Below are 24,491 nucleotides of genomic sequence, written 5' to 3'. Positions count from 1 at the left end.
GAACTAGGGGCACCCATAGGTTTTGGCATGCAAGGTGGATCTCTTATTTAGTTTGGGTATTGTGTTGTTATATTGCAAGCTAGTCCCTGCATTAGTAACTGTTCAAGCTTTAGTATCTATTACCTTGCCTTGATTGGTTGTTCCTAGGTAGCATATCAAATCCTGCTTAAACTAGTTATCAGAAGTAGAGAAGTCTCTGTCTGCCCTTGTCACTGCCACTGTGAGTTGCTGCCTTGAAGGCCTGACCACCTATTGCCTTTTCACCTCATCCACAGTCATCTCTTTTTTTCTCAGACTGTCGCTATTTTGGGATGGAATTCAATCACATACTGGCCAATTCAGGCTGCACAGTTGTAGTTGATTTGAAGGCCTTGTGCAAACGTGCTTACTCAAAGGACTGAGTTTTTGCAGTAAAGGAAAATAACAGGAAAATGCACTAGGAAATGTGAGATAACACTTGCTTTGAGGCAATGCCATCTAACTTCCCTGCAAACAAATAAAAACGAATACTCATACAGCCAATTTTGCCTAACCTCCCTACAAACAAATCAGAATGAATACTAAATAAATAGGTCAAAGCCTTTTATTTTCAGGTTAGAAGAGCACATAAGGCAGCCACAGGTTGCAAGGACCTGTGGGTACATGAGAAGCTACATTAGCTAAGCACAAGCTAAAACACTGAACTAAAAAGTAACATGCCCCCTGCACCTTCCTTTTAAAGAATGGGGTAGGCACAGCATTTAGCATGGTAGGTGGGCAAGCAAATGGGCAATCCTTGTGGGCTAAATAGGTGAGGTTGGAGAAAGAAGTGGGGTGCATGGCTGTCAACTTTTCCCTTTTCTTGCGAGGAATCCTGTTCGGAATAAGGGAATTTCCTTTAAAAAAAAAGGGAAACGTTGACAGCTATGGTGGGGTGAATGCCAGTTCAGATTCAGATTTATTCCCAGCTGTAACAGAGGAAGGCAGCTGTAGAGGAAGTGTCTGGAAAAGAGGTAATGGGAGGCACTTCTGAAAGTTTGCCTAAGCCTCTATTGGGGGCAGATCTCCATGCCCTAACTTGCTAGGACCCTTCCTGGGAAGAGACATCTCTTGGGGTTTGGAATCTGTTACCCCCCACTCCACTGGGATACTCCCCAGGGTCCTCCTGAAAATGCCCCCCCCCCCTTGAAGACACTTCCATGGGAATCATGACACTTTTATTATGTTAAAACATAGTTACGGTACTTCACACACGCCTTTTGAATTGTTCTCTAAGCTAACTATTTCTCAAACCTCCCCCTGGAATGTTAGTTTGAAATCTGGAACCCAATACACCCAAGATTAATAAATATAAATATAAAATAGTCCCATTAAGGTCAAGCTATGATACATACAAGAAGTAAGTTCTGATCGTTACTGATTCGTTAATATGGAGAACAAAACCATCATTATTTACTTCCCTAATGCATATCACTGTGGAAGATTTGTGTGCTTATGGTTAACAGACTGCTCACGAGGCCTTCATTATGAGCTTTATCTTGCACTTAGTTACATTTTCTATAGTTATTCTGCCTGCTTTTGTTTGGTTTCAAAGATTCACCCTGCTTTTATCTGCTAGTTCTTTCATCCTCTAACTGTGGGGAGAACTGCCAGATGCAAGATCCATTTGCAGAGGTACCAAGGGGATATTTTCTCACAAGGCAAAAAGCTGTGGGGCCTCCAACCACGTTGGGGTTTAAAGTGCCCTAAACTCCTGAGTTCTGGGCTGTCTACACACCATACATTTAAAGCACATTATTTTCCCCAAAGAATCCTGAGAGCTGTAGTTTGTTAAGGGTGCTCAGAATTATAGCTATATGAGAGGTAAACGCTTTTTTTGGGGGGGGGGGGTAAATGTGATTTAAATGTATGGTGTGTATGACTGGATTTGATCCCCATGCTTTTTACTCTAACAAAACATGTATTCAACTCAATTTTCCAATTGCACAAATGGTGTCTTTGGTCCTAAGAGTCTTTCAAGTGGAACATACATGTTAGAACAAACCATGAGATGACAGTAATACCTTGAAACCAACAACAATTCAACTATCCACACACAAAAAATCATTGTAACTACTGTATTTGCAGAAACAACAGTTGATTATTTCGCTTCCCCTTCTCCTTCTGTGGTTGAGCTTTTACATCAACCATGGCCATCTTCTGATGAAGGAAAAACGTCACTAACCTGTTCAGGAACTTGTACCGGCGATGCAGGTAATAGATTTTTCTCCTGGAAGAACAGCAAAAATGAAGCCAGTCGAGAAGAAAACCCATCGTCAGTTACAGTATGAACTAGCAAGGAAGGAAAGGAGATTGAAGATAGAAGCCTGTAAGAGGTGGAGGAAGAAACTAAAGAGAGAGATTAACAGACAGAACCATCACAGAAACCCACAAAAGTGTCAGGTATGATGGAACTTGAGGAAACCCTTTTTTGTTCCCCTTACTCTTCTTTCTTCCGTTTATGTTCATGCATGAAGAGAGGGGCTTTTTTTCTTTCAAAAGGATCCTGGAAACTGATGGCAGCTTTTTGGGAGGCAAATGCAAATATAAATAAATTTAACACAGTGATTTCAACATCAATAACTGAATGGTTAAAGACAGCATTTGATAAACCGCATGTGCTTCAAACTGGGGAACATACAGCAATTAATACTCAGGCTGGGCAAACCCTGGCACTGGGCAATTGCCATAACTTTACATGCAGCACATCTCTAAGTGGTGCTAGTGTTAGTGACAGTGATGCAGTTCTTCTCTAGGAGGTGGCATGCATGTGGTACAGAAGCATTAGTTATGTGTTTAGTAAGTGCTTTCCCCTTAGATAAAAGAGTGGGCAGACTTCAGGCTTGTGGGATCTACTTCAATTTCTACCAGAACCTCCAATATACACCAAGTGGAGCATGGTTTAAAGGGCATATACTTAGATTTGATTAATATGAACCCAGGAATTAGTCTTGAGTACCAGAAGTAAACAGAGCTCATGGTCCTTCTACACAAAAATTCCATTCCTGGTTACTCTGAACTATCTTCATTTCAGCAGTTATAATTTAGAGCTAGGAAGGTGGTCATTTTGTTGCTGCTCTTGGGGGTCAGAAATTCTTGCTGATCTACCCTGGCCATACCAGTAGATCCAGTTCTACTGTCTGCCCACCCTGGTATTAGTCAAATGAAATATAAGTTAGTTTTTGCGTTTGTTTTATCTGTGCGAATGTGAAGCTATATTGGCTAGAATGCACATTTGATTTGAAAATGGCTCTTTCCTGATATCCATCCTGCTTTAACAATATTGTACAAATAGTACACAAGGCAAAGATGTTGGGAGTTGCAATCCAACAACATCTGGGGGGAGCACAGGTGTTTCCCCACCCCCACTGGTGTAGGGAGTGAAGCGCTTCTGCTTTTTGATAGTTCTGGTCTTTTGTCAACGAAAGGAAATACTTATTCATAAAATATGTAATTCCCTACCATAATATGTATGGTATCCAAATGCAGAGATAATCAATTCTTGGGGTGAGAGCTGGGATCATAGCCATAGGTCTTGCCAAAACTTCATATGACTACCAGCCCTTCTACATGGAATGTAGTTTCATAGGCTCTATACAGAAGAGCCGAGCAATGTGCAAAAGCCGGGAGGAAGATCAACGAGAACACTCCCATATATCCACTCCATGCAATGGTTATCCCCACATTTGGTCATCTATACAAGGTGACTTTTATCTTTTTTAAGAAGATTAGGCAAACTCATTAAGGGTATTGCCCCATGGTAACTAAGCAGAACCTCCATGTTCAGAACTGGTATACTTTCAAGTAGCAGAGTTGGCGGGGTGAGGGAGCAGTAGGGTATAGACATGACTTTTGTATCCTTTTGATATCTCGCCCAGAATTATCTGGCTGGTCATTGTTGGAAACAGAATGCTGGATCCGACAGACTTTGGTCAAATCCAGCAAGGTGATTCTTATTTGCTTAATATGCAATAATGTATTTAATTTGCAAAATGCAGCAGCACCAGTAATAAAGAAAATATATTGGCAGAGAAAGTTCATAATGGCTGTTTAAAGAGCCCTGGCTATGGGTGCCATGAGATGTTACCCAAAATTGAGTGCCCACCATGCTTTCAATAATGAAACCTGTGACCACAATAAGACCCTCAAAGCAAACAGAAAGCACCTGGGCGCTTTTGTTTTGGAGAACCCCTTGCAAGAGAAAAGATGCAGTGTGGCAGGACAGAGCTCATGGCCGTAACTCATCCATATGAGGAGCCTTTGTGATGTCATGTCACAGGAGGGGCTCAAAATTTTCAATTTACTTTGCACAGCCTGGAAAGTGGCAAACTGCACTCACCTGGACAAGCTGCATTGTGTTTATAATCATAGTACAGTCTGACAAATTTTAGTTTTCCTTTTGAGATTTAAAATATGGATAAAGACGACTTCGGAAGAGTCTGCCTTATCTTGAAAACTGAATCCACACTGAAATAGCTTTGATCTCTCCAACTTGTTAAGCTCTGGCGAGGGAGTTAATAGCTAAAAGAGCAGACTTTCATAACAGCTCTTGAAGGAGACATCAAGAGTTGCTTAGAATCTGGGAAAGCTGGTCACAGATTGTGATTGCTCAGCAAATTCTGAACTCGTATTTTTCTTTCAGTGTATACACTCTGCAAATTAAGAACACCAACATTTCATTCTACAGACTTACACTAATGTAAATCTATATAGGTGAAAAAAGAGTTAGGCTGTTTGAATATGTTAATTAGTATAAGCCAAACAAACATTATTTTAAGTTTTCTCTCTCTAAGCAATATAATTTAAAGCAGGTGTAAGATTTAAAAATACATTAAAATGCATGTTTATATATATTTAATATATATATAGCCAAATATACCAAAATTTTCTTAAATGACATTTTGAAGTTAATTTGGCCATTAGTATTATACAATATTTTAGCTCTGTGGTTTTGCTTTTTGTAATATACAATATTTTAGCTCTGTGGTTGTTGTTGTTGTTTTGTAAAAGTCATGAAATGTATTTATCTTCTTCATTTGAAAACTTTTTCTTTGTAGTAGATGCTTAAGTATTAAGGTGATTTTTCCCCCTCTAGCAAGGCAGCATACATACTGGCAGGCTACAGGTGTTGGATATGCCAGATACGTTCAACAGGCATGCACTTTTCTGTGCTGCCGTACGTACCTGGATCTTCTCGATTTTCCATTGTTTTCAAAGAAATGTCCATTTAAAAAACAGCAGGGCACGAGTATGCAGGGGGCTCCAGCATTGAAGGGGTTAAAGGGCCTAAGGATAGAACACCCCCATGAAAATAGTGGCACTGCTATATACCACCTAAATTTAAAACTGAAACTGAGTCAAAATTGTAGCCCATTAAAAAGAAAATAACAATCATTTGCATTTCACTTTCATGATTTACATTAGCTTTAAAAAACAGAATGGCAAGCCCAAAGATATAACTAGACCTACCTGAAAGGCATTCTTACATTCATAAGTTCTGCATATTTTCCCAGTACTTCCCAAGGGGCATGCAGCTTCACAAAGATGATATCGCTGTTTGATAACGATGACTGCAACAGAAAATGGGTTAAATGAAGACTTGGTCACAGAAATAATAAAGAATACGCATGCACAGGCACACACACACAGACACACACACACTTAGAGTGTTCCTAAATTAAAATACATTCAGGTAGAGATAAGGACATAGGCTGCAATCAGAACCTCACTTACCTGATCATAAGCCCCACAAAATTCAAGAGGACTTACTGCTGATTAGACATGACAGGAATGTGTGATGTTATTCATACAAGAATGTACACCACACGATATTTCAGGACATCACACACAATAAGGCCAACAAATGAGGACTGCTTGACATGAACTGGGAGTATGGAAAAAGCCTTTGTTGGCACCACTGATAAAAGAGTAAAATAAAAATGTCATGAAAAAGAAGCGGGAAAACTGCATTTCTTGCAATTACTGTGCATAATACTTAAAAGTGGCACAGTGGCAGTATGTGTTCATATGAGGGCTGTAATAAAATGGCTGGGGCAGGGAAGCATTGCTCAATGAAATGTTCTCATGATTCTTAGCCATGCTGTTTGCTATTGTCGAGAGAATACTGGATCTGCAAGAAATTGGTAGTGGCTGCTGTGCACAGGAAGAGCACACAAAATCTGTGCGTAAGATCTGAGGTTCAGTTCCTGGCAAGGATCTCAGATGCTGCCACCAGTTAGAGAAAATACCACAGATTCATGTGTTCTGCAGTCTCATATATTCAGTGGCTGTTGAAGTTGTTTGAATATTTATAATGACAGGTACCTTGAAAATAGGGGAGGGGCTATTGCTGCCTTTGCTAATAGGGAAATCAACTTTTTCTTTTCCTGAAGCCTTTCTTAATGTGAGAATTTCTATGTCTGCATGACACTGAATGAGTTTATAAAAGTGACTGTATCACAGAAGACAATAAACAATAAGAGCTGCTCAATCTTCTGTTATCTATGCTTTGGTAAACTCTAGGTTAGATTACTGCAGTGAGTTATACATACGGCTGGCTCTGAAGATGGTTTGGAAACTTCAGCTGGTGCAGAATTCAGCAAGATGGTTTGAGCATATTACAACGATCTGGGCCTGACTGCATGGGCTGCAAATTAGCTGTTGGGCCTAATTCGAAGTGCTAATTTTGACCTATAAAGCCTTAAACAGCTCAGGACCACAATACCTCCTCTTTTTATATGAACCAACTCAGACTCTGTGATCATCATCTTAGGCCCTTCCTTGTGTGCCTCCTCTATGAGGGGTCTGGGGGGTGGCAACATGAGAATGGGCCTTTTCTGTGGTGACTCCCTGTTTCTGAAATGCTCTCCCCAGGGAAGTTCGTCTGGCGCCTTCATTACACATTTTTAGGTGTCAAGTAAAAACATTCCTCTTCAACCAGGCCTTTGACTGATTAATATTCTACAACATTTTAAATGTGTTTGTGTGGGTGGTGTGTGTGTGTTATTGTTTTGTTTTTGTTTTAACTATTTATTTTGTGTTGTTATCCTGTATTTTTATCATGTGAACTGCCTTGAGATCTTCTGATGAAGGGTGGTATATAAATCAACCAAACAAACAAACAAACAAACGTAGTATAGATGTGATGCAACTGTTTTCCTTATATGAATATGAAGACAAGTAAATGCATTGCCCTCACAATGCAGGGGAGAAGCAGCATTATTTCTTCAAGATGTGTAGAATAAGATCATCTCATTGTAACACTATGTTCTTGCTCGCCATGTACACTACGAAGGATCAAAGGATTCTAAAATCCAGCCAGCAACAATATCTTCAGCAGAAAGGAATCCAGATAAATATATTTTACAAGCTTGCTCAAGTTCCTTGCTGTCTTTAACATTTTAAAGGTCAAGCAGCTTAGAGTGAATAAAGAAAGTTACAAAGAACTTTTGCAACTTTCTTAAGAACTACAGTGGTACCTCAGGTTACAGATGCTTCAGGTTACAGACGTTTCAGGTTACAGACTCCGCTAACCCAGAAATAGTACCTCGGGTTAAGAACTTTGCTTCAGCATGAGAACAGAAAGGCGGCAGTGGGAGACCCCATTAGCTAAAGTGGTACCTCAGGTTAAGAACAGTTTCAGGTTAAGAAAGGACCTTCGGAATGAATTAAGTTCTTAACCTGAGGTACCACTGAATATATTTCTTCATAAATGAATGTCTAATTCAAATGAAAGAAAATTGGGTGAAGTAACTAACGAGGTAGGGGACGCGGGTGGCGCTGTGGGTTAAACCACAGAGCCTAGGGTCGGCGGTTCGAATCCCTGCGACGGGGTGAGCTCCCGTTGTTCGGTCCCTGCTCCTGCCAACCTAGCAGTTCAAAAGCACGTCAAAGTGCAAGTAGATAAATAGGTACCGCTCCAGCGGGAAGGTAAACAACATTTCCGTGCGCTGCTCTGGTTCGCCATACGTGGCTTAGTCATACTGGCCACATGACTTGGAAGCTGTATGCCAGCTCCCTCGGCCAATAAAGCAAGATGAGTGCCGCAACCCCAGAATCGGTCACGACTGGACCTAATGGTCAGGGGTCCCTCTACCTTTACCTTTAACTAACGAGGTAAACAGCAGAAGGTGGGGAGGACGGCTTCCTGCCTCCCTCAACTCCTCGATTAATTGAATCCCAAACCTCCAGCACCCTTCCTCACCCCAAAACACCAAATTTCAGAGTCTTGGATACCATCAGCAGGAGGAGCAGAGGCAGTAGTTGATGTTGGCTTGCATGGAACTACTTTCTCCATCCACTGATAGAGGCAAGGAAATAGCACTTCAGATGCCATCCTTGACTCCCCTGGCACCAACATCAGGCGCATTGAAATGTAGCAGTAGGTAGTATCTCTGGTTAACTCTTTCATGAACACAGTTGTACTTTCTTTCAGATGCTGCCTATACCTCAAGGTTCAACGTAATTGTTATATAAGCAACTTCAATGTATTTTCAGGTCTTGGCAATATATCATCATCAAGCATGCGTTGTTCAAGTAAATGGCATTAAAAAGCAAGATCTGCAACAAAATGCTGTAGTGTGGAGTGCACCTGTTCAGGCAGGCAGTCATGTCCTCCTCCATGGTACTACCATCTGCAGAATTAACTCTAGACTTTTTTAAAAAAGTAAACTGTAGCTATTCAGAAGAATTGCTGGCCCAAAACATTTTCCAGGAAATATGTTGACCAATTTGTATCTTCTAAGACCTATGGCATCCCTTTCATCAATAGGCAATCACAAACTGGATAAACACCTCACTGGATAAAACTATCATTACAGTATTTTGTTATTATAACTGTTGCAGAGATGTAGGATGCTGATGAGACTGAAATGATGCTCATGTATTAGTTTCTGGAGTCTTCAGGAGATGCACATTGGTGAAATTAATTATCCACTTCACCTGCAATATTCCTACAGTATTTGCAAGGCACACAGAAGAGAAACTATAATAAAGTCTTTCTGCAACTACAATAAGGTCTATGCAAATTTATATTAAAACTGAGACATTGCATTTGTTTTTTGTACCTGTAAGTTCTAGCTATTATTTACAGGTATAGGTGTTCTTTTTGTGTCGTCGTCGTCTTCTTCTTCTTCTTCTTCTTCTTCTTCTTCTTCTTCGGTTAAACTAAAACCATGTATTTGTTTCCTCTAGTATTTTAGGCATGAGCTCTGCCAAAGGCAGGGTATTCCATAGGTGGAAACAGGTCACTGAGCACACTCCTTCATTCACGTTTGATTTATTGAGGCTACGAATAGGCAAGTGCTCTCAGCATATTCTGGTGATCATGATGGAGCACAGGTGAAAAGTAGGTAGCAGCCAAGTCACTTCAGTCTGGGTCGAGAGATAGGGTGCTGCACTCTGCATATAAGCTTACAAACCATCTTCAAAGATAAGCGTCTATTACTTAGAACCAGAAGCGTACCCAGGCTCCTTTGCACCCTTGGCAAGGAGCTGTATAGGCGTGGAGAGGCCCGATTTTTGCACTCGCCTGGGTCTGCGCCCTTGGAAGGCCTGCGCCTGGCCAATCCCTACGTGCTTATAACAAACAGCTCCCCACACCACACAAGAAAGAACCACATTCTTCTCATCACTGCAACAATGAGATTTTTGCACTCTTCAAAAACCACATAAAATTTCAGCTCTGCGCCAGTTAAAACTGCAGTGCTCACAATAGATTTATGAACTTCAGATAGGATTCCCCCCCCTGTTCCTTATAAGACTAAAACAAGTTGTACCAAGGGAAGGTTTTTATCAACAGTATATTTCATCATACTTTCTCTTAGAATAACAAAAATAAAAAAAGGTTTTGTCACATTCAAATGACACTCCCACTTAAGCAGCCGTTAAATTATGCAGTCAAGAAGAGGAAAATAGTCTTGGCTTGCTTGTAAGACCTGAAAATATTCAGGCTTAGAAAACAACTGTTGGGTATGGGGAGATCACTTGCTAAAAAGAATGACGCATTTTCCAAATATATTTTACAAATTGATTTTACAAGTTATCCTACCAATATGTGGAGTTATCTTATTGGTAAAGTATTATTTTGAAGTTTGAAGCTGAGATATTTTATTAGCCTGTAATCTGAATACAGTGGTACCTCGGGTTACATATGCTTCAGGTTACATACGCTTCAGGTTACAGACTCCGCTAACCCAGAAATATTGCTTCAGGTTAAGAACTGTGCTTCAGGATGAGAACAGAAATTGTGCTCCGGTGGCGCGGCAGCAGCAGGAGGCCCCATTAGCTAAAGTGGTGCTTCAGGTTAAGAACAGTTTCAGGTTAAGCACGGACCTCCGGAACGAATTAAGTACTTAACCCGAGGTACCACTGTAAATAGTTTGCAAGCCACAGGACTCAAGTCCCATGGAACACAGTAGAGCTTCTGAGAAAGCATGCATAGGATCTAACTGTTAAGCAAGCCGAGAAATCTAATAGCTGAAATAAATAATTCAGCTTTAAGTACGACTTTAAAAAACCCCCCAAACAACAAATTCTTAGTACACAAAATTGTGGAGAAAAAACTGAGAATATATTTGCAATATCTGCTAATGTATCAAGGAAAGTCTGTGGGGGCTTCAGATACTGAGTGAATATTTCCATTTGGTAAGCTACCCAATTTCTGTCTGCCTCCACACCTATATTACCTCATCATCCTTTCAGCTCATTGAGCCTATTTTTCCACTTTTGCGAAAAGCTAAGACTCCTGAAATCTCCTGTGGAGATTCCCCAGAGTCGTCTGCGACTGGACCTAATGGTCAGGGGTACCTTTACCTTTTATGACTCCTGAAATCCCCTGTGGATATTCCCCATGTCCTTGCATCTCACTCCTGAGAAAGAAAAAGTGTTTCCATTTTCCCACCTTATCCCAGTCTTCCTTTTAGAAACTACAGACTGCTGCAATAGAAGAAAAAGAGCCTAAGAGTCATTGGTTCCATCCAGTTAAGTGTAATCATAGTGGCCACATGACCTAGAAGCCCAGAAGCATCCCATTCCATTTCGTGTTGTCTCTATAAAGCTACAACCATCAACCTCACTGCTGCCAGCGTGTGGCTGTACTCTGCTACGTGGGCAGGTAAAAAAGAGGAGAGGGCTTCTGTGCCTGCTCTGTAGGAGAGGGAATTTCAGCAACAAGTGAAATTCTAATGCATCTGCTGCACTTTCCACTTCCTGTTTTGCATCTAGCCACCCTGGTCCACCCCTGTCAGTCCTTTATAAAAACTGAATCTCCTCCCCAGCTAAATTCTGTAAGAAAACCCTCAATAAATTGGACTGACAAAGGTTGCAAATTGTGTAAATGTATGCAACGCCTTCTGCATTATACTGGGATAATTTGGATTCTTTAGTTGTATAGTGTGAGGTTTTTAATTCAAAGCCTGGGTTGCCAGCATATCATTATGCATCCAAGTAAAAAACAAAATACTTTTGCTTCATGAAATTAACATCTTTGGGGCTTTGAGCACTGCCATAACCGTGACTTGCTGTAACAAAGCATCTTTAAAGACACGAGGATCAAAACAGACAACATTTAGTCAGTTCTTCAAAGAATGTTCACTTTAGAAACCATGACATTCATCTTTTAGAACATGAGAAGTGCATAAAACATCAAAGCAAAACAAATTAAGATATATTTGCTATGGCTCTTGAGAACAAAAATAAATAAATCACATGACTTGTTTTAGTATAGTACAATTGCTAGCAAACTGTCAAGTGTCTGTTGTTGTGAAAGTTACACAGAACATTCTGCCTCACCCACATTTCATTGCAAGCAGATTTGATTATTGCAATAGAAAAGTTAAACAAAATGAGATTCTGATGGGCACACATTTATTTCTTCTCTAGAGGCTCAGTCCCTCTAACAATTTGCAGGTTCACCACATACGCATGGAAGTGCGCGAGTCCTTGCTCGCTTGTAGGTACATTATGTAGCTTGCAGGACCGTGACTTCAGAAGGAACTACATTAGAAGGTTCTTTATATTTAGCTTTCTCAATTTAGTTTTTCCATGTGCCCCACCCCCAGAATTTAACTAATGGACCACGCAATGCAATGCCTAGAAAAGTTCTACATATTGTTGTAGAACTACAGATGTCGCAACTTGGGACAAACTAAAATATTTGGTGCCATTCCCCTTCTGATAATCCACATGTGCAGACTTCTACAAAGAAGCTGATATATGGCACTGCACATTCCACACATGGTATGTCTCCTTCTGGCAATTCCTGCAAGCCAAGCTGGTGCCAAATGTATTGCTCTGCTTTCCTTTGGACCACATCAGAAAGGCCAAGAATGGGGTCTTGTTATCCGGGAGGCCAGGACCTCCATAGACACTGCCCAGGCCAGGCTTGCACCATGGGGTAAGCTACCCCACTTCAGTGCTGCAAATTGCACATGCATTTCTATGATGTTCTCCGTTTGCTATCCTTGCAATAGTGTTCAAGCCTGGGTTCTTTAAAATCTGAGATGACAAATTTGAATGTATCTACACATACTTATCAGACAGATCATAAACAAAAAGTTTGTTAATTGACTGCCACCCCAACATAAAAACCCAAACACTATCTAGTAGGCTAGCAAGCTAATTTTAGGGAATGGGCATGCTCTTAGCCACAAGAGAGATGGAGGACACAATCAGTTTTAACAGCACCAGATACTGGTTGCAAGTCCACAGGTTGCAAGAAGATTCAATTGTCCAACATGCCTAATGGATAAGCAACGTCAGAGAAGATTGACAAGTGCACACACATCTCTTTGGCAGGTACACATACATGGAACATCACATATGCATATTTGTGGTAGATACAGAGTATTTTTTTTTTAATTATATGCCTCAACCCTTTTACTGCTTCTCCTCACAGGGAGGCACCTTGGCACCGTAGCACAGAAATTACCTCAAGCAGAAATTTTAAATTTATAGGACAAAGTAGGCAACCACTTTAGGGCATTTTATGGTTGCTTCTATCTTTGTTTTCAAAGACATCTTAATTCATGGAGGAAAAATACCATTTAGAAGGGTTTGAAGTATACAGGAATATAATTAGTGTAATAGATTCATGCCTCTGGAAATGGATGTTAAAATAGTTCATCGTGCTGCAGGGAGCTGTAGACACTGATGTAATTAGGTAAAGCATGTTCCCAGCAGGGACATGTTGAACTACAAAAGCTATAGTTGGCATTGGGATGGCTTCCACTTTCCAGAGATAGAGGGGCTTTTAGTCTCACATCCTCAAGGGAGGCACACTTCTGACTCCCCTCCCTCCAACCATAGCAACTCCATACATGATAATTTCAAAAGCACTTTATCAAGCTGGGCAGGTGTCTGCTGCTATTATAAAAAAAGATCCAGAAAAACCATTGGTCTCTCAGTTGCTTTCAATACCACCAACCATGGTATTCTTCTGGAACAGCTATCTGAGTTGCAAGTTTGCGGCACTGCTTTGTGGTGACCATTTTGAGAGGGTGGTACTTAACACGGTTCAGCCCTATGGAAACTCTATGTGAGGTTCCACAGGGTTTGATTTTGACAGTAGTGGCACCCCACTTGTGGGATGTTCTGCCCAGGGAGGCATGCCTGGTGCCACCTTTATTTTTAAGCACCAGGCAAGGACTTTTCTTTTGGGGGCCCTTCATTTGAAGGGTGGCATTGTAGCCTCTTTTGGTTGGGTGGGAAGAAATGGCATTCCCCAGAAGATTCAAGGAAGAGTGAAATAAAGTTATGAAAGGTCACAGACAACTGCATTCTAATGGCTCATTTTTGGCTGACAAGTCATTGTGAAGTCTATGAAAAGGAGAGCTGGCAGTGAACCCTCACCTGCTCAATAGGTATTCATTAGTTTGTATATCATTATTGAAACAAGGACTTTATTAAATCCCATAAGGGACTACTTACATTTACTCTGTTAATGGATTTGCATTTCAAACTAGAAGAAACCTTTGCCTGGGGTGACTGATCTTTGGATGTCTTCTAAAAGTTAAGCCCTCATGGATTACCTGCCACTTCACAAGATGAAAATCTCAAAGGTAATTAAAGAACAAATGTCTGGGAGGACTTCAGCTCATCCTGGAAATATCTGCTTCTCAAGCCCATTGCAAAAGGCAATTTTTCCCTGTTGCTTACATCAGGCCAACAGTAACCCTACCTTAGTAACCCTGCCTCAAAAGTCTGATGTTTTGCTGATGGTTTACCATTTTGTTTCGCCCCCCAGTAAACCGTTTCCAGGCTGACCTCATGAGGAAGTTGGCTGGTATTATTTCCATCCTTGCTGAATTCATGAATTTATGAGTTCCCTCAAATTATAACCCTTCACTGAATATAGAGGTTATGGGGTGGTCTGTCCCCCATAACTCGTAACAGTATGATTGTTGTGAATATTTATAATATTTCTTTGCTTTATTTGTTAACAATTGCATTTCTTATCGTTAACCACCCCGGTTTAACACAAACTAGCTCTGTGAAATAACATGGAACATGCCTTATTGTGTATAATAACAATTTATTATTGTTTTCTTCTCCCACAGTGTTAGAACTGTAAGAATATAAAAGCCCTGCTGGATCAGATACCCAAGTTTCCCAAGGACCATTTGATGAGAGACTTAGTCAAAATCTTTTTCAAAGTCCAAATATATAATGTCTACTGGATAATTCCCATCCAGATGCTTGTTCCCACTCTGAAATAACACTAAAAGGTCAGTGAGACAGGACTTACCATTGCAGAAACCATGTTTATTCTTTTTCTATATGTTTTATGTATAGGCTTTCCCAATATGCTTAAACATGCCTTCCAACAATTTAGGTAAAGGTAAAGGTACCCCTGCCCGTACGGGCCAGTCTTGACAGACTCTAGGGTTGTGCGCCCATCTCACTCAAAGAGGCCGGGGGCCAGCGCTGTCCGAAGACACTTCCGGGTCACGTGGCCAGCGTGACATCGCTGCTCTGGCGAGCCAGAGCCGCACACGGAAACGCCGTTTACCTTCCCGCTAGTAAGCGGTCCCTATTTATCTACTTGCACCCGAGAGTGCTTTCGAACTGCTAGGTTGGCAGGCGCTGGGACCGAACAACGGGAGCGCACCCCGCCGCGGGGATTCGAACCACCGACCTTTCGATCGGCAAGCCCTAGGCGCTGAGGCTTTTACCCACAGTGCCACCCGCATTCCAACAATTTACCAGCCTCTAATTCCCAGGATCCCATTTTAGAGAAAGGAATTGTATTGGCTGCTTCCTTGCTCTTTAGTATGGAGACCATATTGTTGGACAATCAGCAATTTCACATATGAGCGTTTAATAATTCTTGAGTGACTTATTTCTTTTTACCACTGTTTACCTAGGATAATGATGGAGGATTTGTCTGCAATTTCTTCTTTCTTTCTTTCTTTCTTTCTTTCTTTCTTTCTTTCTTTTCTTTTTTTTTTGAGCACTTGCAAAATCCTTTGAAGTCTCTGAATTGTGCACAAGGAATGCTCATAATCCCCAATGGCAAGCAGAGGGGTGTTCATCCATTCCTTGTATCTATTTGGGAACAAGCTTTCTGCCTTCTGTCTGGAGTGTCATTATCACCAAAACTCCAAAATAGAATGAGGAGGGATATGCCTTTCAAATTTGGATGAGTATCTAATAGTTTAAAATATCTAAACATGCAGGGTGAAATCACACTGATCCTTTGAAGTCAATGCCAGAGACACCATTATCTGAACAGAAGGAATTTTGTAGAGGAGTTCAACAAGCTGCATGTTATTAAACAAATGTGAAGAAGTATGTAAAACATAAATAGGATGATTTAGCCAGTTTCTTAGTGGCCGCCTCTTTTCTCTAAAATGTTTTTAATTGTGTCCAATGTGAGCAAAAAAAGTGCTAACTAGAACTCAGTGATGTGAGAAGTGGCAGAGCTTCATGCTCCGGCACTGGGGGGTGGAGAGCAGGCGGGGGCCAGGCTGGCAAGCATCCCGGGGACATGGCGGGCCACCCACAGGGGCGTGGCGCATGTCCTGGGGGCATGGTGGGCCACCTGAGGGGGCGTGGTGCCCAGCGTGGGTGGGGAGCAGCCACGATGGCACCCCACTGGGATCCCACTGCTGGGGGCGGTTTGCTCCCCCACACTCCTCTTCCTCTGCCAGTGGATATGAGAATTATTTAAGAAAAGCAACACAAGAAATGCTAAGAGTGGCATCGGTGACTCAATGTTTATTCCTTCCCTGTGGTTCATTTCACATTTGCAGAGTTTACAATATATATTTTTTCTAACTGCCAGCTCTGCAAACGAAACTTAGATTCAGAAAATCAACTTACTCTTTCCAACAATCATTTCAATGCTGCATTGAGTATGCTATGGCTAAAACATCAACAATAATTCTACCATCCGGTGTGTGAAATGGGACACATCTACCCCCAGCGTTCAGCGTTCACTGAGATCCAGCTCCGAGGGCCTTCTGACGGTTCCCTAACTGAGAGAAGTGAGGTTACAGGGAACCAGGCAGAGGGCCTTCTTGGTGGTGGCACCCACCCTGTGGAAGGCCCTCCTTACCAGATGTCAAGGAATTAAACAACTACCTGACTTTTAGAAGAAGTTTTAAAGTTTTATTCTGTTTAATATTCTGTTGGGAGCCACCCAGAGTGGCTAGGGAAACCCAGTCAGATGGGAGAGCTGCTATTATTATTATTATTATTATTATTATTATTAACATCATAATCATAATCATAACTGCCTTGGGTTAACAAGATTAAGTAACTTGTTACAAAAGCAAGGAAGTGGGTTTAATGTGCCAAAATAAAGTGAGCAAACCTTTTCACAAAATCATTTTCTTCAGTGTAATCATATGTAAAGGTATGTTATTATTATTATTATGATTATTATTATCCTTAACTATTATTTATAGCCTCTCTCTTCGCTTTGGTGGACTGTTATCAGGAATCACTCAAGGATATGCACTTGTTACATCTCTAATTTCTCCTTCCATTCATCACATTAACATGAGATAAAGATATTACCGAAACTATGAGAAATGGCTCAATACAAAGAATGAGAGGAGAAATTTTGTTCCTCAGTAACCCAGACCCTTGAAAAACAAAACACAAATTGTTTTGGTGAACATTATCCTACTTCAAGATGAACTCCAATGAATCTCAGGATAGTAAAACATCCCAAAACAAAGCCATGTGCATTGTGTCATAAGAAAAACACCCAGGTCTGCTTCCCTGAATCTTCTTCTTTTTTTTTTAAGCCAATGCATTTTTTTTATATACCAATAAACTGAAGGGTTCAGTCAGCCTGCTTATATAGAGCTCCAGTACAAGGTTACTGTAACAACTTTCTAAATCTATCCAATCACTGAACGTCACTTTCGATCCCTTATTTGCATAACTATCTACAGTATCCCCCTGCTGGCCCAGGGTGAGTACATAACACATGGCTGGCTCCTCTTCTTAGCACATGCAATCCTAGCATCTGTTATCATATATTAATTAATTCTTTATGTTGTGGTCTTACTGATTCCTTCCCATAGTTCATCAAGAACTATGTGTGTGACAAGGAATTTCACACCCTAATATTTTAATTATAATCTTCTTCCTTCCTTTTTCTTTTGCCATATTTCATTCCCACCACATGTGATATAAATCCTCTAATTCTTTCTGAATTTCCAGCATCTTGATGAGTAGTCCTTATTAATTTCCCTGTATTCTAACAGGTGTCATATACCACCTACTCACCAATTTACAGCAATTTTCTTTTATTGTCATGTGTAGTACTTCACATGTCTTAACTAGCTATAATATGAACAATCCTAAAAGGCAAGTGGGTATTATTATCTCTATTACGGAAAAACTTAAGTTTGGCGAGAGTAACTTTTCTAGTGAGTTTGTGGCACGGGTGAAATTTGAAACAGAGAATCCCTGAGTCATAGTTTCCTTAGCCACATCACTGCACCTGTTCTACCGAAAGGGATCAATTTCAATAGACTTCAAGGGGATCATATGGAAATGTATGCTGGAAGGTTACTCAGGGTTAGTAAGATGCTTCCATATGGAACCATGAATGAGATTCTACATTATTTTTGGGCCCATTTATCTGGAAAGGTTTAAACAAATGACCACTCTATATGTAGGTGCTCATATGATCACCTTTTAAAAGCCGATCAGTAAGTGCCTCTCTGAAAAAAAGGCTTTTATGTGCACTTAATTCTCTGGACTGTTCCTAGTTTGTCTAAGTCATATTTCATATTGATCTTTTTCCCCAGGCTACATTTTGCAAATCATCTTTTTATTTGCAAGCCAAAACATTATGAAAAAAGGATATGGCTGAAAACGACTTCCTTTCCCAATAATTCACTCCAGCTATAATCAAAGCAGCTACCCTATGAAATAGTGGCATTGCTGTGGCAGAACCAGCACTGCCCTGAAGCATTCTCAGTAGCGTAGTAGAGAGGTAAAGTATAAGAGTGCGGCTTGAGGACATTATTTCCAGAGCAACAGTCATGCCATCATCTGCCAAAGTGCCATGACAGACCTTGCAAGTGAATGAGGCAATAGCAAAACTTCTAAGTTTACTATGTTTGCAGCGTAGAGCATCTGCCCTCCAGATGTTGCAGAACTACAACTCCCATCAGCTCCAGAAAGCATATTCAAGGGCCAGGGATGATGCAAGTTGTAGTTCAGAAGCATCTAGAGTGCTAAAGGTTTCCCACACCTAGTAGAGAATGATACCAAACACTATTCTATAGTAAGGTAAAAGGGTAAAGGACCCCAGGACGATTAAGTCCAGTCAAAGGCAACTATGCGGTGTGGCGCTCCTCTCACTTTTCAGGCCGAGGGAGCCAGGAGACAGCTTTACAGGTCACGACTAAACCGCTTCTGGCACAACGGAGGACTGTGATGAGTGCCAGAGAGCACAGAAACACTGTTTACCTTCCTGCCACAGTGGTACCTATTTATCTACTTGCACTATTCTATGACTGCCAGCTCATCCTAATACATGGGTTATTTTGCTATGTACTCTGTGTATCTGCATGTGTGCAAAATAGATTGGTTAACTTTTTGGACTCTTGCTTGGGAGTGTGACTTTTGGGACTCTTGTGTTCAGTTCCTGCACTTCAATAGTGCCTCTACATCGCTGAGTTTCTTCAAAACATTCTAGCAGCGCTGAGTAAGGAGGAGACTAGAGGTGGTACAGAACATGGCTGCCTGAGAAATTCTCCACTAGACTCCTTGTTGGGGCTGCTGGACAATCAGATCATATTACATTTCTGGGCACAGTCCAAACAGTTGTTTTTGGCTTTTGAAACAGTATGATCTAAGGTAGGGTGCAACAGCAGTAGTACCAACATATAAATATATGGTTTTTCAAAAAGCAAGTAAGAAATGAATACTCAAACATATGTTTGGCTTAAAGGTGAGTCTCTGATTGCAAAAGTTTGAAGACTATCCTATGCTAAATGGTTTGGATACTGGTCATTTGGATGAGTATCTACACCTATCTGAATCTGGACATCTTTTAACATTAGCTCTGAAGGCATACTCATGTGCCTGCCTTTAATATGCTTTGATGCTTATAACTGTTGCTGTTGGCAAAGTTACTGTAATTCTGTATATTGAATTCTGCCTTGCTGTATTTTACTGAAAAGTCCAGTCTACATTAAATTAAATGAATAAGTAAATAAAAAAATCAAAATCAGATTTATTAGTGCATGAACCTGACACCCTAACAGAGCTCAAAGGTTCCTATCCAGTGGAAATCCCTTTTTCTTCTTCTAGCCAACAGACTTACTTACACACAGGTAACAGTGTTTTGCTGAGATCCACACCTGTGCTTAAAATCCACATTAAAACAACAAAACCTCATTTTGATCATCCTGAAGTTTAGAAATGTTGAGTGATGCCAAACTACAAAAGAAGTCACACACCAAATCAAATGGAATGAATGAGAAATAAAGCTGGATATCAGTGAGACAATAAAATGAAAGGAATGAATAATGAAATGTCAGGAGTTTTGTTTGAGATGTATATGTTGCACATTAGCTTGATAAAGGACCATTCCAAGAAAAAATGCACCTTAGCTTCGGAAACAGTAATGCTTTTAACTTCCTTCTATCATTGCAGTCAATACTGCATAGCAGTGTATTATTTCATTATGAATTGTAGACACAAAAGCCTGTTCCAATAGTCTTCAAGTGGAATTGTTTAACAATGCATATTTCAGTAGTGAAGACTCTGGGTTGTAAAAACTGAGAAACAACATTGTAAAACTTTCCCTTTGATTCTATGCAATAAATGTATATTAGAATTATGGGCTACGCAGCTAAAGAAAAACCATCAAAATACAGTCTTTGGCAGCAAGCAGTAGAATTCATGAGTATTCACAGTGTGCAACAATGGAGTAATTTTTACATGCTGAGTTTGTCATATATACTTTAAGAAAGAAAGTATATAGCTAAGCAAATAGAGAGAGAAATGTATTGTGGCAGGTTCCTGAAGAATGGCCTGTGCAAAGTGCTTAAGGCTTTGCAAGTTTCTTACAACTCAATTGTCACATTCCTACAGCTCCTAAGTCAGCCACCCCCAACATGATTTCTTCCAGATGTTTTGGACCACAAGTCCCATCAGCCCCAGCAAGCCTGGCCAATAGTCAGGAATAGCGGGAGCAGGTCTGGCAACTGAAATGTTTAGAGTGGACATGCCAAGCTGGTTAGTATAACTACAAAAAAATGAAAAGGGGTCATGGATCAAATGCATTAAATCATTAATTGCATGGGAATATCCTTGTTTGCATAAAGTTTACAAGCAGATTTGAATTTCGAAAATGTTTCCTAGGGGATCCTTCTTACCTCTTTCTCCATCTGAAGTCCTTCTGCTCTGATATTTCTTTCAAAAACTTCTCTTTTCTCATTCTGTGGGTTGGATTTTCTGTATACCAAGAGGTAGTCAATCCGACATTTTCCATCCCTAAAGTACAGTCCACTGGTTTTATTTTTTTCTGGTACTCCCTGCGAAGAAAAATCAGATCATTTGTTCCATTCTTTATATTAGTGTTTGGTTTAACACTATTCACGCAAACAAAAGGATTTCAATATAAAGGTCTGATATATAAAACTATTACATGATAATCACTAAAGTTATCAGATTAACATTGCATCATACAGCTAGATGAAGCACACTTCATCAGAATCTCCCATATGAACCAGTCTGCCAGATCTCATCCATGGCAAAAGCTCAGCAGGTAGGTATGCAGGACAGGGTCCCATCAGTTGCAGACCTCAACTGTGGAACTCCCTGACTCAGGAGACTCATGTGACCCATTGACATTTAGATACCCATGCTTTTGGAATAAATAGGAACTTTTTTTTTTTTTGCTGTTACCTGAATGTTATTACTTTTTAATTATTAGTATTGTAATGTTTTAAATTTTGTTTGCTAGCTACCTACTGTGCAGGACAGAAAGGCAGGATAGAATAAATACAATATTCATAATATGCCCTTCCACAAGAATGGCATGCATAGTTCTTTCCTCTACAACAATCTTATGAGGTAGGCTGAGAGAGAGTTTGGAGGTTCTAGCAGGGGAGCGCAGCTATCGTATACCCTTGACCGAAGAACGGTACACTCCTTCTATCTGGGATGGTCGTCCTCTTCCACCGAGCACGCAGCTTCGGGAGGGACGCACATGGAGCGGTGAGGGAGGAAGGGGACACCCACCTAGCCAGCCAGATCAGCCAAATCAACCCTGGCAATCAATGGGGTGACCACAACAGTTCTCAAACAAACAAGCCAACTAACAAATATTGTCACATTTAGGGGATGTTTTAGGCAGGCTGCAAACCCGATAAGGAAAGGATAAAAGGGAAGCAGTGTCATATCTCAAACACTGACAAAGCTAAATGCCAATGAGCATAATTTACTTATAATTATTTTCTACAAGTCCATTTGAAAAACAATTGATGTTTTCACCTTCATGCACAATGTATGTTAGATATAAGAGATAGATAAATCTGCTTGCTTTATTTCAAATAGTCAAGAATAATGTCTGGAAACTCTTTTCCATTGTCTGCAGATTAATGAAATCATGGTTAACTTTGATTTTAGTGTTAACTTTATGACTGGGTGGGTCTGCGAACTCATTTTAAACTGTATGCCCAGCAAACCTTTGTAAAATCAGAGATGACTTGAATTTCAGCAATGGAAACCCACAAATAAATTAGACATATAAAGCTTCTTACCTCTCCCACTGCCTCCAATCTGCTAGTATCCTCTGAAGTACTGGTCAAATTACCATGGTGAAGCAAAGATTCATCGTCCTTGGAAGGGCTGGCTATGCCTTCTAATTCATCAAAGAAAATATTGACATCCTTGGCTACTAAAAAGCAATAATAAAAAATAATACATTAACGTTGAAAGTAATACTGGCTTTGCTCACAAATATGAAATAAGATCTCAACTTTGTGTGTTTCAGATCAAAGTCAACATAAATCATTTGCATGTCGCAAATTATCTGTTTCGTAGTGCTAATAAGTAAATCCAAAACAATGATATTATGTAGCCAACAGGTGAAAGGTGGTGCTGAATGACCACAGCAACTTCAAGGCAGTGGTGACAGGTGTGTATGTCTCCTCACTTAATCCACAAAGTGTTTCCAGCCCTCAGTTGAATCTTGTAGATTTGTAACCTCTGGATGAAATTCCACCCAAATTTATACATCAAAGTTTTCTGAGACATAGCCCTGCTTTAAAAATGGCAAAACATGACTCCAAATAGCTTCTAACACTTGTGCCTGGGTAAATATATCATACAGTTTTTTAAAAAATATCCCTGCTTGCTCTGTATAAAAAGTCAAATCTCAGTATGTTTATATATTTCCTTTAAAAAAGAAAGAAAAAAGGCTGGGGGGAAACAAATCCAGAGCAAAGTCATACATAGTACTTGGAAGATTTATAGGTTTTCCATTATCTAGTCAATACAATATACAAAATGTCATTCCAGGTCTTTATGGGGAAATAAAAATGGCAGCCAGCAGCAGGAGAGAGGCAGCAGTCTACATCCCATACACCCACCAAGGGATGTACTTGAACCTCTGCCTTTTCATTTGAAACCTGGACTTTAGGAGTTTTCATCGTTAAAGTTGTGGAAGGTTTTAATCCTCGTTTCAAATGAAAAATGTTGAACTCGCTCTTCCCTTATTGTTTTTCCCCTCAGCATGGAACGTCCAGAAAAAAGACTCCGCCCCTTCACAGCAGCACAGCCAATCAGGTTCAAAATTTCACTGCCACAAGCACAGTACATCTTCAGTCATGGGGCAAGTGCCTCCATACAGCTCACAACTAACTGGAAGTTTGCTTTCTACTTATTGCATCTTCTGAGATCCCCTCACTCCCAGTTATTTTTTAATTTATTTTTAAAACTGATTCTCCTACTATTTTCAAATATCCCATCGTATTTCAGTTTACATGGAGACCGACAAACGTCACAAATACAATTAGAAAACTGCATGCAGTCAAAAGCAGTGCAATTACTACACACATTCTGAATGAGCAAATAGGCTGTGTTCCAGTTTGTTGCAGCAAAAGCTTCTCATCGCTGTTTTATAATCTCATAAATCCAACTTTTACATATGTGCATTTGGACACACTGCACAGGAGAAGCACAAAACTGGTGTGAAGCGCACAGCATCCCTTTCCCTCCCTACAGATTTTTAGGAAGAATTCCATTACCAAATCTGTTCCCTTTTATTCAGAGGCCGCTGAAAATACATCCACCAACGTCAGGTAAGCATTTAGGTGGTTCATTCATCAGACTGCCAATGACTATCCTCACAGTGTGACATCTTACACACAGTGAGTGAGTCAGCAACACATCTCTTCTCCTCCTTGTTCCACCTTATCTTCTGAGAATTTCCAGGAACATTAAAAAGGTTGTAGAACAGAATCCATATCCGTTTGCACTCTGGTGTGGCAATTTCAACAGAAAGCATAGCTAACCTTTCAACATTTTTTAAAAAAGAATATTTGATTATATATATTTTTTCAGAAAAAAAGAACTTTTGAAAGGATATGGCATACTTTCCCTTTTTTTACTTGGATTATTTTAATGTTGTGGTCTTCTTTTGGAAATTCACCTGTGCCATTAGCTGTAATTAAGCCACCCATTCTACAGCACTGACTCTGTGCACCAGAATGCTAAATTCAGTTTTGATACTAATAATATCTGAGTAGGGCACTGGGAAGATCAAGAGGGAATGTTTAATTATGAATACACTGCTATAAGTAATGCAGGAGGTAGGAGTGGGAAAATGGGGAAGCACCCATTCTACTCAGTTTGGAGAGGTCCTTTTCAAGCTCTTCACAGTCTCAGGGGGCTGGACTAGATGATCCTCAGGGTCCCTCCAACTTTACAATTCTATGATTCTTTTTGTTTTCACAGCTTTGAGCAATTTAGTATCACCAGCAAACTTGGCTACC

At 40.3% G+C, this 24,491-nt stretch overlaps 1 protein-coding gene across 5 annotated transcripts in view; it reads right to left on the bottom strand.

Moving 5' to 3' along the window:
* Window positions 1-24,491, bottom strand: part of ANO4 (anoctamin 4) — a 128,326-nt gene that overhangs the window by 42,572 nt on the left and 61,263 nt on the right. For 3 of the 5 annotated variants that reach the window (XM_083400510.1, XM_083400511.1, XM_083400513.1), the window contains 5 exons: window positions 22,257-22,393; window positions 20,868-21,026; window positions 5,488-5,588; window positions 5,203-5,304; window positions 2,204-2,248 (listed from right to left, as the gene is read on the bottom strand). In XM_083400510.1, the coding sequence (XP_083256636.1) occupies window positions 2,204-2,248; window positions 5,203-5,304; window positions 5,488-5,588; window positions 20,868-21,026; window positions 22,257-22,393 (544 nt within the window). The remainder of the gene's footprint in view (window positions 1-2,203; window positions 2,249-5,202; window positions 5,305-5,487; window positions 5,589-20,867; window positions 21,027-22,256; window positions 22,394-24,491) is intronic. The other 2 variants (XM_083400512.1, XM_083400514.1) reach the window with 1 other exon arrangement.

This window comes from Podarcis tiliguerta (assembly GCF_965153285.1).
Source record: "Podarcis tiliguerta genome assembly, chromosome: 10".
In the NCBI taxonomy this organism is placed as follows: Eukaryota; Metazoa; Chordata; class Lepidosauria; order Squamata; family Lacertidae; genus Podarcis; species Podarcis tiliguerta.
The sequence above is the reverse complement of the archived record's forward strand: the minus strand, read 5'-3'. Positions and strand labels throughout refer to the sequence as shown.